At 41.8% G+C, this 14,402-nt stretch overlaps 1 protein-coding gene across 15 annotated transcripts in view; it reads right to left on the bottom strand.

Moving 5' to 3' along the window:
- Positions 1–14,402, bottom strand: part of KIF1B (kinesin family member 1B) — a 183,698-nt gene that overhangs the window by 155,456 nt on the left and 13,840 nt on the right. For all 15 annotated transcript variants that reach the window (XM_039473782.2, XM_039473784.2, XM_039473793.2 and 12 more), the window contains exon 2: positions 7,147–7,327. In XM_039473782.2, the coding sequence (XP_039329716.1) occupies positions 7,147–7,252 (106 nt within the window). In that variant the 5' untranslated portion in view covers positions 7,253–7,327. The remainder of the gene's footprint in view (positions 1–7,146; positions 7,328–14,402) is intronic.

The raw sequence follows: 14,402 nt of genomic DNA, 5'->3' as shown, positions 1-14,402 counted from the left end.
TATTATTGAACAGAGCCATTTGTATGCGCTTGGGATTCCAAAATGTCAAGGCAGTAACATTTATTTGTACCATGGAAAATACTTCCTCCAAGACCAGAAAGTGCTTAAATAAAATAGCTACTTCTCAGTTTTCAAATTTAGCACATTCCCTAAAGTACTTTTCATACTCTTCTACTTTTTCATAAAAGAGTTTATAGCAGAAACATTCTAGTGCACTCCATCTGCAATCAGTTATAATCCTTGTGAGCAGCAGTCCAGGCCAGCTTGCCAGCAAAGCAGCCTTTTTAATGTAGCTAACACATGTGTACAGCATATTCATTTCCAACAAGACTATGTTCAAAATGCATGCCCTCTTCCAATCTAAGCCCAATGATGTTTTTAAAAAGAGCCAATAATACTTTCTAAACATAGCATCTTTCACACAAATGCCTCTCTTAAAAAATCTCTCACTTAAAAATTATTTGGCATACATATTAGTCAAATTACTAAGAAATTGCCATAGAAGGCTGAAAACAGAAACAGAAAACAGAAGTAGAAAACGGAAAATGCCAAAATTCTACAGGAAAAAGTTTCTCATACAATAGATATGATAGTTCTCATCTGATTAGTTGCTTTCCAAGAACAGACACCTTTCAAAGGAACCAAACTGACTGCAATTCTGAGCCATGACAAAGTATTTTGCTAGAAAACTAACCCCAATTTTTGCAAGTCCAATTAACCTACTGAGGATATTCGTTTCAGCAGAGTAACACTGATTTAAAAGTCACAAATTTCTCCTGCAGAAATTGTACATGCAGGGAAACAATGTGTTATAGTCAGCTGAGGGTAAGGAGTGCCATTATCTAGTCCTAACACTGCCACTAATAAGCTCTAATAAACTACAATTCTGAAAATTTCCCCAAATATACCTTACTCACTCCTCAAGGTCCAGCTTAAATGGCATATCATCAATAAATCCTTATCCTTGCTCTTTGCCAAAGTCATATTTATACTTTTTTTTTGAGATGGAGTTTTGCTGTTTTACCCAGGCTGGAGTGCAGTGGCGTGATCTCTGCTCACTACAACCTCCACCTTCTGGGTTCAAGCAATTCTCCTGCCTCAGCCTCCTGAGTATCTGGGATTACAGGAACATTTCACCACAGCCAGCTAATTTTTTGTATTTTTAGCAGAGATGGGGTTTCATCATGTTGGCCAGCCTGGTCTCAAACTCCTGACCTCAGGTGATCCAACCACCTTGGCTTCCCAAAGTGCAGGCATTACAGGCATGAGCCACCAAGCCTGGCTAATAGTCTTTTTTTTTTTTTCTTTTGGCAGGGTGCAGTGGCTCATACCCATAATCCTAGCACTTTGGGAGGCCAAGGATTGCTTGAGCTCAGGAGTGGGAGAACAGCCTGGGCAACACCGTGAGACCCCATCTCTACTAAAAATACAAAAACATGTCGGGCATAGTCCTGCACACCTGTGGTCCCAACTACTCAGGAGGCTGAGGTAGGAGGATTGCTTGAGCCCAGGAGGCAGAAGTTGCAGTGAGCCAACATGGTGCCACTGCATTCCAGCCTGGGTGACAAGAGTGAGATCCTGTTTCAAAAAATAAAGTAATAATCCTTTGTTATTGCAATTACCACTTTGATCATGTAGTGAAGTTATTTTGGCTGGGCGCGGCAGCTCACGCCTATAATCCCAGCACTTTGGGAGGCCAAGGATTGCTTGAGCTCAGGGGTGGGAGAACAGCCTGGGCAACATGGTGAAACCCCATCTCTACTAAAAATATAAAACTTAGCCAGGCATGTTGACAGGTGCCTGTTATCCCAGCTACCTCAGAGGCTGAGGCAAGAGAATCACTTGAACCCAGGAGACAGAGGTTGCAGTGAGCCGAGATCATGGCACTGCACTTCAGCCTAGATGACAAAAGGAGACTGTCTCAAAAAAAAAAAAAAAACTGCTTAAGGGCAGGGTCCCATGGTGCAACTCTGTGATCCCTACAGCCTAACATTACAGCAAACTTTCAAAATGGACAGAAGGGAAGGAAAGGACAGTCCAGGCAGAGCAAAGCCCTCAGCCTATTCTCTAGAGAGATTTTGGACACAGCATGGTGAAAAAGCCACTAGGCATTCAGCATTGTGCTTAGTGTGATCCACAGACTGGTTTTTATAGCATAGTGCAATATAATAAAGCCTATTCTAACCAAACTGTTAATTACTTTTAATAAAAGCAAGCTCTCTTTTTTATTTTTATTTTTTAATCTTTTCTAAATTTTTTTTTTAATAGAAAGGGTTTCACCATGTTGGTCAGGCTGGTCTTGAACTCCTGACCTCAGGTGATCCACCCACCTTGGCCTCCAAAGTGCTTGGATTACAGGCATGAGCCACCATGCCTGGCCTCTTTTTAAATGTTTTATCAAAAGAAGTATCAATATTTTCAATAATTCTGGAGAGATTTTTGTGGGATATAAGCAAAAATTGGTGAACAGAACTTACATTCCCACAAACTCTAAAACTGTATGGCCCTATTCTCAAAAGGTGTACAACTAGAAATCTTTTTCTTTTTTTTTTTTTTTTTGAGAGGGAGTCTCATTCTGTCGCCAGGTTGTAGTACAATGGCATGACCCTGGCTCACTTGCAACCTCTACCTCCTGGGTTAAACCATTCTCCTGCCTCAGCTTCCCGAGTAGCTGGGATTACAGGCACCTGCAACCACACCTGGCTAATTTTTCTAATTAGTTGGGTGGGGGTTCACCATGTTGGTCAGGCTGGTCTCTTAACTCCTGACCACAGGTGATCCACCCGCCTCAGCCTCCCAAAGTGCTGGGACTACAAGCATGAGCCACCGGGACCAGCAAAAATATGGCCTTTTAATACTCAATTTCTACTTAAATGTTTTTAGTAAAATTTCCAACCCTATAAAGAAAATAGCAACAGAATCCCAATCATTAATGAGAATATATCCCCATGACAACAGAGGTTTCTCCTGGATAAATGAGACGTTCAGTATGTGAAAGATTATCACAAACATAAGTATTTAATAGTCTTTTTTTTTTTGACAGTCTCACTCTGTCTCTAGGCTGCAGTGCAGTGGCACAGTATCAGCTCACTGCAACCTGTGCCTCCTGGGTTCCAGCAATTCTCCTACCTCAGCCTCCTCAGTAGCTGGGATTACAGGCATGGGCTACCACACCCAGCTAATTTTTTTTTTTTTTTTTTTGAGACAGAATCTCGCTCTGTTGCCCAGGCTGAAATGCAATGGCGGGATCTCAGCTCACCTGCAACCTCTAGCTCCTGGGTTCAAGCAATCCTCCTGCCTCAGCTTCCCAAGCAGCTGCAATTACAGGCGCCTGCCATCACACCCAGCTAATCTTTGTATTTTTAGTAGAAATGGGGTTTCACCATGTTGGCCAGTCTGGTCTCAAACTCCCGACCTCAGGCGCTCCACCCGCCTCGGCCTCCCAAAGTGCTGGGATTACGGGCGTGAACCATGCCTATTTTTTGTATTTTTTACTACAGACGGAGTTTCACCATGTTGGCTAGGCTGAACTCGAACTCCACACTTCAAGTGATCCGCCCACCTCGGCCTTCCGAAGTGCTGAAACTACAGGCCTAAGCCATCATGCCCAACCTACTTAATAGTATTTTTTGGAATTGGTTCTTGCTCTTGATCCAAGATTTCCTAAAGTCCACCTTTCAAAGGAACTTGTGACACACACTAGCATATTCAGAGCCAATATCAACAGCCAAAATGCCTCCGAACTAAGTTATAATAATTAAACACGTTTTTCACAGAGAGAAATGACAGGCTCAATAATAAGGGTTTAGTTATATACTATATAAAGCTTAACCATTCAAACGAAGAATGAAATAGTTTTTAAAAAATGACATTTAAGAACATAAACATTTATCTAATATGCTGTCTAGTTCAATTATGAGTCTAACTCAAACTTTAAGGAGCAAATGATCAATAATGACTTCTTAAAACCAGCTTTGTTGGGTACAGTCACTCATGCCTATAATCCCAGCACTTTGGGAGCCCAAGGCAGGTGAATCACCTGAGGTGAGGAGTTTGAGATCAGCCTGGCTAACATAATGAAACCCCGTGTCTACTAAAAATACAAAAATTAGCCAGGTGTTGTGGTGGACACCTGCAATCCCAGCTACTTGTAAGGCTGAGGCAGGAGAATCACTTGAACCGGGGATGTGGAGGTTGCAGTGACCTGAGATCATGCCACGCACCCCAGCCTGGGCGACAGAGTGAGACTGTCTCAGAAAAGGAAAAAAGAAAAAAGAACTTTATTGAGATACAATTTATATATCATAAAGTTCACCAGCTTAATCTATACAATTCGATGTTGACTTCTGCATCTCTTTTTCTTTGACAATTTTTCATAGGATATAATTCACAGAACTGTTGGCACTATTGACATAGAAAAGTGAAATACAATGATACAGCTGTTTAACCTACTTTCAGTTTTTTGGTTTTTTTAAATATATATATGGAATCTCAAAAACAAAACAAAAAAAACAACCTTTTTTTTGAGACAGGGTCTTGGCTCTGTTGCCCAGGCTGGAGTGCAGTGACACGAACACAGCTCACTACAGCCTCAACTCCTGGACTCAAGTGATCCTCCTGCCCTGGCCTCCCAAAGTGCTGGGATTACTGGCATGAGCCACCACACTCAGCCTTCAAATGTTTTTTTTTTTTTTTTAAATAAAAAGATTGTTGGCCGGGCGCGGTGGCTCAAGCCTGTAATCCCAGCACTTTGGGAGGCCAAGGGGGGTGGATCACGAGGTCAAGAGAGCAAGACCATCCTGGTCAACATGGTGAAACCCCGTCTCTACTTAAAATACAAAAAATTAGCTGGGCACGGTGGCGCATGACTGTAATCCCAGCTACTCAGGAGGCTGAGGCAGAAGAATTGCCTGAACCCAGGAGGCGGAGGTTGCAGTGAGCTGAGATCGCACCATTGCATTCCAGCCTGGGTAACAAGAGTGAAACTCCGTCTCAAAAAATAAAAAAAAAAACAGAATAAATTAAATAAATAAAAAGATTGTTGCAGCTAGGCATGGTGGCTCAGGCCTGTAATCTCAGCACTTTGGGAGGCCAAGGAGCGTGGATCACGAGGTCAGGAGATAGTGACCATCCTGGCCAACATGGTGAAACCCCATCTCTACTAAAAATACAAAAATTAGATGGGCATGGTGGTGCCTGCCTGTAATCCCAGCTACTCGGGAGGCTGAGGCAGGACAATTGCTTGAATCCAGGAGGCGGAGGTTGCAGTGAGCCAAGATCATGCCTGGCGAAAGAGTGAGACTTTGTCCATCCACAAAAAAAAGAAAGGATTGTTGCACTTCTTCTCCAAGAAAACACCAAATGGTGGATAACACCAGTGTTGCGGGGGGGGGGCAGGGCTGAGATGGGGAACGCGGTGGCTTCCAAGGATGCTTCAGTGGCACCCAGAGCTAGGGTCGTGGCCGTAGACAGGGCCAGGGCTGAGACCACAGAGCTCACAGAGGCAACGCCGAGGATAAGGAATGGATGCCTGTCACCAAGCTGGGCCGGATAAAGAACATGAAGATCAAGTCCCTGGAGAGCTACCTCTTCTCCCTGCCCATCAAGGAATCTGAGATCACTGACTTTTTCCTGGGGGCCTTTCTCAAGGATGAGGTTTTGAAGTTTACACTGGTGCAGAAGCAGACCCGTGCCAGCCAGCGTGCCAGGTTCAAGGCGTTTGTTGCCACCTGGGATTACAATGGCCATGTCGGTCTGGGTGTTAAATGCTCCAAGGAGGTGGCCACTGCCATTGCGGGGCCATCATCCTGGCTAAGCTCTCCATGGTTCCCGTGCACAGAAGCTACTGGGGGGAACAAGGTCATCAAGCCCCACACCATCCCTTGCAAGGTGACAGGCCACTGCAGCTCCGTGCTAGTGCACCTCTGTGCTGGTGCACCTCATCCCCGTACCCAGGGGAGCTGGCATCATCTCAGCACCTGTGCTCAAGAAGCTGCTCATGATGGCTGCTATCGATGACTGCTACACCTCAGCCTGGGGCTACACTGCCATCTTGGGCAACTTCGCCAAGGCCACCTTTGATGCCATCTCTAAGATCTACAGCTATGTGATCCCCAACCTGTGGAAGGAGACTGTATTCACCAAGTCTCCCTATCAGGAAATCACTGACCATCTTGTCAATACTAACACCAAAGTCTCTGTGCAGAAGATCCAGGCTCCAGCTGTAGCTACAACATAGGGTTTTTATACAACAAAAATAAAGTGAATTAACCCTGAAAAAAAAAAAAAAAAGATTGTTGCAAGCCTTGTCAAGTTCAGAGAAGCATATAAGCAATGGAATGTTCAAAGTTGTATGTGAACTACCTGAAATGTGGGCTGCAATATCTAGCTAGATTTTTGTGGAACAAACATTCCCACCAGTAGACTCCTCTACACAGAATATTGGCAAACGGAGCACAAGCTAATGAGATTAGAATGTGTACTTCAGCAGTAACCTGTGCCTCAAAGGGTGATGATTCTGTTCTATCACAAAAGTACAGATTTAAAGACAGCAGAGCCTACCTCTATTTTAACCAATAATTTTCCTATAGATCCATATCAAGTAATTTGGTAGTACAAGCATAAAAGAAAACAGCCTAAGTCATTTTTCATCTAAGCAATTATATAAAGGAACTCTGAAGTAATTACTGATAATTTTAGTAATAATGTATAAGTTTACTATATATTAAATCCATTGTTCAACTCAACCACTGAGAAGTTCTAAGATCATCTTGGCAAACTCAAGTATTATTTAAAATCTGAAAAGAATAACAATGACTCTTGCAGCCTCAGTAGGTATATTTCACATTAGGACTTAGCAAAAAGCACTGTTCACACCTTTATTAAGATTTCAACTTAAAAAGCATAAACATTTGCTAAATTAGTTCAGTTACTCAGGATTTCTCAACTGTACAGAATAAAATAGTCCATATTTAAATATACTACAATAAATACCACGGAGGGGAAAACATTCAATGGATCATTCAGAATAGGAAAATTCAAAATGTTAACATAGAAATGTTCATCTATTCTGAACAAAGCATGAAGACAGGGTAAAGAGGAAAGGAAAATAAGATACACAGCTGAGAGAAAACAATATGTACTCACTGGTCGAGTTGCCTTGCATCTGAATGATGCATTTGGATTCCTTGCTGGTCTCTCGAGAATTGAAGGGCCTTACCCGGACAGCCACCTTCACTGAGGCTCCCGACATTTTAATGGCCTTGTTATATGTACGCAGTCCAGAAATAAAGAACCAAATCTTCTTTTGAAGTTATATCCAAGTTTCCTTTAAAAAGAAAAAAATTCCATACAAGGTAGTCAAAATTAAAGCAAGCATGTGCTAATTTAAGTATAAGAACTCTGGCCAGGCGCGTGACTCAAGCCTGTAATCCCAGCACTTTGGGAGGCCGAGGCGGGTGGATCACAGGGTCAAGAGATCAAGACCATCCTGGTCAACATGGTGAAACCCTGTCTCTACTAAAAATACAAAAAAAAAATTAGCTGGGCATGGTGGTGCGTGCCTGTAATCCCAGCTACTCAGGAGGCTGAGGCAGGAGAATTGCCTGAACGCAGGAGGCGGAGGTTGCGGTGAGCCGAAATTGCGCCATTGCACTCCAGCCTGGGTAACAAGAGCGAAACTCCGTCCAAAAAAAAAAAAAAAAAAGAACTCTATCTTAGTTCTATTTTGTTTCCATTTATTCATCCCTCTTCTCCTGTGCAAATCTTTTTTAGAGATGGTGTCCTGTTATGCTGCCCAGGCTGGTCTTGAATTCCTGGGTTCAAGTGATCCCCCTGCCTCAGTCTCCCAAGTAGCTCAGACTACAGGCACACACCACTGTGCCTAGCCCCCCCACTACAAATCTTATGTTGCTAACAGTAAATTATTAAATAGAAAATTAAAGACTAAAAGTTGTTTTCCTTTTCTATTATCTCTTTCTTATACCTAAAAAGTCCCTACTTAATAAAAAACATAACTACAAAGTAACAGCTATCTCTCTTTCTCTCCCTCTCCCTCTCTCGCTCTCTCACTCTCGCTCGTGCTCTCTCGCTCTGTGTGTGTGTGTATGTGTGTGTATGTGTGTGTGTGTGTGTGTGTGTGTGTGTGTGTTTCTGGATAGATCTTCAATAATATATGAAAAACACAAAATTTGTTAAAGAAGTTCCTTAAACAGATAACTTTCCATTTGTAAACCACTTACTACTTTTCTTTAAAGAAGTGCATTGAGCCAGGCACAGTGGCTCATGCCTATAATCCCAGCTCTTTGGAAAGCCGAGCTGGGTGGATCACTTGAGATCAGGAGTTCGAGACCAACCTGGCCAAGATGGTAAAACCCCATCTCTACTAAAAATACAAACAAAAATTAGCCAGGCATGGTGGTGCAAGCCTGTGATCCCAGCTACTCAGGAGGCTGAGGCAGGAGAATTGCTTGAACCTGAAAAGCGGAGGCTGCAATGAGCAGAGATACCACCACTGCACTCCACCTGGTCAACAGAGCAAGATGCCATCTAAAAAAAAAGTGCACTGAACTCTCTACACATTATTTATCGTTTCAAACATTTAGTTACATGATGTATATATTGCATAATTATATAGCAAAAAATAAAAGAAACTTTCTAGTCAATTCCTTTAACTAGTAGTGATCTCCTTTAACTTCAAAGATCCCTCAGATATGCCACTGACTCATGACAGAGTCAAATCCATTACATTTCATTACTAAATGAAGTAATAGGAAAAATGTGAACATTTTTTAGAGGAATAGTTTCCCTCCCCATAGAACAAAGTCAACACTATTGTGTGACAAGAATCCAAATAAGTAACTTTTTTTTTTTTTTGAGATCGAGTCTCACTCTGTCACTGAGGCTGAAGTGCAGTAGCGCCAGGTGATTCTTCTACCTCAGCCTCCCGAGTAGCTGGGACTACAGGCATGTGCTACCATGCCCATAATCTCAGCTACTCGGGAGGCTGAAGTGGAGAATCGTTTGAACCCAGGAGGCAGAGTTTGTAGTGAGCCGAGTTCACGCCACTGCATTCCAGCCTTGGCGATAGAGTGAGACTCTGTCTCAAAAAAAAGAAAGCACCCATTTTTCTTGTCAGGAGAAACTCTACACTCTATCCAATAAAAAACTTTTTCAAGAATAACCAAACAAAAGAAAAATCTAAAAAAGAAAAGTATTTACAAATCCAATTATAAGGAACCCACAATAGAACTTAAATCTAACCAATATTTTTTCCAGATAATTAGGAATGCTAACCTCCAACTACACAACACTGTAACCAATGTGTTCCCAAGAAAAGAAGAAATAAAAACCAAAGTCACTCTCTACCTCAATGCCCTACTGTCCAGGCTGGAGTACAGTGGCACAATCATGGTTCACTGCAACCTCTGCCTCCTGGACTCAAGCAATCCTCCCACCTCAGTCTCCCAAACAGCTATGACTACAAGCACACACCAACACACCCAACTAATACTTCATTTTATTTGTAGAGACAAGGTCTTGTTATGTTGCCTGGTCTATTCTCAAATGCTTGCCTCAGCCTCCCAAAGTGCTGGTATTACAGGTGTTAGCCACCACTTCTGGCCCCTTATTAATAGCATCACTGCTATTTGAAATTCTTGTTTTTTAGAGCATGTCCATTGCCCAACTCTCACACTGTCTGTCTCTCACTCTACCACCAGAAAGTTCAGAGATCTCATGTCTTGTTTGCTAGCATTTAGAACAAACAATACCTGACGTTAAGAGCTCAGTAAATGTTGAAGAAATGAATTAATGAAATATATCCCCCAGTTGTAAGAATGATCTGTTTAAGTCCTTTGCCTAATTTACTGATTTTTTTGTTTCTGTTTCAAATGTTTACATTTTTAATATTAATCTTTTTCTATTTGCTACAATGTTTTTTCTAGTCTGTTTCCCATTTTACATTAAACTGATCGTTCGCCAGGCACAGTGGCTCACGCCTGTAATCCCAACGTTTTGGGAGGCCAAGGTGGGTGGATCACGAGGTCAAGAGATCGAGACCATCCTGGCCAACATAGTGAAACCCCGTCTCCACTAAAATAGAAAAATTAGCTGGGTGTGGTGGTGCGGGCCTGTAGTCCCAACTACTAGGGAGGCTGAGGCAGGAGAATTGCTTGAATCTGGGAGGCAGAGGTTGCAGTGAGGGGAAATCACACCACTGCACTCCAACCTGGACCCTGGCAACAGAGTGAGACTCTGTCTCAAATAAATAAATAAATAAATAATAAAATAAAATAAACTGATCATTCTTTAAATATCAAATATTTTTGTGATCACATGTATCAAATGAAACCTCAACATTATTAACTTTCCCAAGCAATGTAGCATGACTTATATCCATTAGTTGAGTAATAAGCCAAGAGAATGAATGAAGCATTCAGGAAGAGCAAGACGTAAAACACACTGCAACCTCCCAGAATTCCCTTTGAAATACAGCCATCATCTCAACTCTCCTCATGTCCAAAAACCCATTATCTTCTCTCCCCTAAACTAGGAATCTCTGCCAATCTTACCTGGTCTATCAATAGCATTCTCCCAGGCCCCAATACCATAAATCCTGGAGTCACCTCTGTCACTACTCTTTGAAACCTGGTATTATTACCAACATTATTCACAAAATACCATACGGAAACTTTTAAGATATGAAGTTGCTTTATTCTATCCCTCCCTTCCTCTCATTCCAACTGACATTACCTTAATCCATGTCCTTACTATCACATACCTAGGTTACTTGCAGTAGCTGGAATGTTCTTTGAGCTTTTAGTCTTTGATCCAGTAGTTCTTAAACAGGGTTGTACAAAACAGAATGACAGGAGGGTCTTTTGAAAAACAAAGGAGTCTAGACTCCCCTAGTCTGGTATTTAACAGTTTTCAGACAGGTCCCAGATTTGGATTTGTTGGTGTGGTTTAATTTTCAAAGATTAAGTTACAAACACCCAGCTAAGAACCACTGCTTAACCCTGTGGCAAGATCATCCCTGCAGAGCATGACTTTTTCAATGTCACTTTCAATTACAAGAATGTTCTCTTGTTAATACGTTAAAAAAAAAAAAAAAATGACTGCAAATTGATTTTTTAAAATCAAATCTATAAATTCACAAGTTTATGATACCTTTTTAAAAAACTTCATTAATAGATGATTGGTTATAAAGAAAAAAATCATTATTCTGAAAGCAGCAAATAAAACAGAATTAAGTATACATCTAGTCTGTATAGCCTGTATAAAATATTCTAGTATAAACAAATAGTCAATGAGGGTAAGTTTTTTTTTTTGTTTTTTTTTTGTTGTTTTTTTTTTTTTCTGAGACAGAGTCTTGCTCTGTCACCCAGGCTGGAGTGCAGTGGCGTGCTCTTGGCTCAATGCAATCCCCACCTCCTTGGTTCAAGTGATTCTCCTGCCTCAGCTTCCCAAGTAGCTGGGGTTACAGGCGCCCACCACCACACCCAGCTAATTTCTGTATTTTTAGTAGAGATGGGGTTTCACCGTGTTGGCCAGGCTAGTCTCAAACTCCTGACCTTGGGTGATCCGCCCACCTCTGCTCCTCAAAGGGCTAGGATTACAGGCGTGAACCACCGCGCCCAGCTGAGGGTTAAGTCCTTCACGAAAAATTCTAGCTAATAAATGTAGAAGAAATTAAAGAATTAGAATGTTACCTTTTCCCAACACCCCCCCCTTTTTTTTTTTTTTTTTTTTTTGAGACAGAGTTTCGCTCTTGTCACCCAGGCTGCAGTGTAGTGGCATGTTCTCTGCTCACTGAAGCCTCAATCTCCAAGGTTCAAGCAATTCTCCTGCCTCAGCCTCTCAAGCAGCTGGGATTACAGGTGCATGACACCATGTCTGAATAATTTTTGTGTTTTTAGTAGAGATGGGGTTTCACCACATTGGCCAGGGTCGTCTCGAACAAAATAAATATACAGCTTAGTAAGTATTCTTGCCCTACTCCCCTTAAAATAAAGACGTTTTTAAAAACTAAGCACTGAATAAAACCACGCTTTAGATCTGACTACCAGTTTAGAAGACATAAAAGAAGGAAAGAAGCAACTCAGATGACACATCAAAGACATCAAAGAGGTAATAAGGCAAATATAGAATATGAAACAATCTACAAAACAAATTAGCCAGTTTCTTCAAATAGCATAATTGGGGAGAGAGTGTTATAAAAAAGACTTTATCACTATTTATCCAAGTACGTATTTACAACCAAGTACAATGAGTTTTCAATCAAGAAAATGTGTAAAGTACTTTTTTTTTTAGAGACAGGTTCTCACTCTGGTTGCCCAGGGTGAGGAACACACTGGCGCAATCTCAGCTTACTGCAGCCCAACCTTCTGGGCTCAGGTGATTCTCCCACCTCCGCCAGTAGCTGGGATTACAGGCACATGCCACCACATCTGCCTGGCTAATTTTTTATACTTTTATATTTTTAGTAGGGGCAGGATTTCGCTATGTTGCCCAGGCTGGTCTCGAACTGCTGCACTCATGCAATCTGCCACTCAGCCTCCGAGTGCTGGTATTACAGGTGTGAATCAACATGCCTGGCCTAAAAATAAAATTTTTAGATAACCAGGGTAGTCTGAAGATAGTCTGGGTATTAGATGATATTAAGGAATTTGTTAGGGAATGACAGAACAAGATTGCCAAAATGTTGATAGTTGTTGAATACCATTGATATTTAAATTTTAAAAAACAAAACTTTCTTTTGTGTTCTATCTAAGACGTACCAAAGTGTTCAATGCCATAAACAAGACAAGAAAGGTTGAAACCTCCTTGGTGGGCTTTAGATATAAAGTACTATGTATCTTTAACTATGAACTAAAACATTAACATCTCTAATACCTCATGTCCCCACACATATATTTTTCTATAGACTACTTGACTCCTCTACCTAGCTATATCCTTCCAGTATTTCATTCAACCTCATACAACTAAAGCCAAAACACCTCTCCCCCAAACACTAGCTCTTCCGCTTCCTTTCTATTTCTTTTTAATGTTCTCACCATTCTGCTGTTCCCACACAGGCTAACAGCTTGCTTTGTCTATCCATCTAACCAGTCACTAAATTACAGGTCTTAAATCTATAAAATCTCTCCATTTCTACCACCACCATTATATTTTAGGCTTTCAATACTTATCATCCAAGGTCTTCTTAACCAGCTTTCTCTCTCTTCCTCCTACCCTATCCATACTATACAATATCCCCATTTTCTTTTTAAAAAATATTTTTTATTATCTTTACCACAGTTATCCAACTAGTCCCATTATCCCTTTTCATGTGCCCTATCTGTACCACACAATATTGCCAAAATTCACCTTCCTGAAGTTCGGATCTATTTTTATCATTGTCCACTTCAAAATCCTCAGAGTTCCCCTTCCATATACCAAGCAATGACTGAACTCCCCACAATGGCATTCAAAGTGTTCTGCAATATAAACCACCTATTTTTTACAAGCTCACATGAACACTGCCTTCCAGCCACATTCCTTCACAACCACCCACCACAGGGCTTCCAGAATGCATGCCAAGTTTGTCTGCCCCTGTGTTTTTGCTCCAACGTTCCCTTCCCTAACTATGTCCTTTATCTTGTTCTTTCCAAATTCCAATTTATTCTTCCAGAACCTTCTTACTTGCTACCTGTCTAAAGTCTTCATGGATTCTCCCCACTCCCAAAACCAAATACAATTGCTTTTCCATTTAACACTTTTCAAATCATTGACCTTACCCAAGGCAGAATAAATTACTTTTTGTTGCTGTTTTTTCAGAGTCTTGCTCTGTCAAGGGAATCTTGGCTCACTTCAGCCTCAAACTCCCAGGCTCAAGTGATTTTCCTGCCTCAGTTTCCCGAGTAGCTGGAGCTACAGGCATGCACCACATGCCCGGCTAATTTTTTGTTTGTTTGAGACAAGGCCTCACCCTGTCTACCCAGACTAGAGTGCAGTGGAACCATCTCACATCACTGCAGCCTCAGCCTTGAGTGGCTGGGACTACAGGTACATCCCAACACACCAGGCCTTAGTCAAGTTTCTAATCCCCTGCAAGAGGAGTCCCCAACTCCTGGACCACAGAGTGGTACGGGTCTGTGGCCTGTTAAAAACTGGGCCACACGGCAGGTGAGGTGAGCGGTGAGCAAGTGAGCATTACTGCCTGAGCTCCTTCTCCTGTGAGATCAGTGGTGGCATCAGATTCTCAGAGAAGTACAAACCTTACTGTGCATGTGAGGGATCTAGGTTGCATGCTCCTTATGAGAACCTAACTAATACCTGATGACCTGAGGTGTAGTTTGATCCTGAGACCATCTCCCAAGACCCATCTGTGGAAAAACTACATTCCACAAAACCAATCCCAG

This window comes from Saimiri boliviensis, chromosome 11 (genome assembly GCF_048565385.1).
Source record: "Saimiri boliviensis isolate mSaiBol1 chromosome 11, mSaiBol1.pri, whole genome shotgun sequence".
NCBI lineage: Eukaryota > Metazoa > Chordata > Mammalia > Primates > Cebidae > Saimiri > Saimiri boliviensis.
The sequence above is the reverse complement of the archived record's forward strand: the minus strand, read 5'-3'. Positions and strand labels throughout refer to the sequence as shown.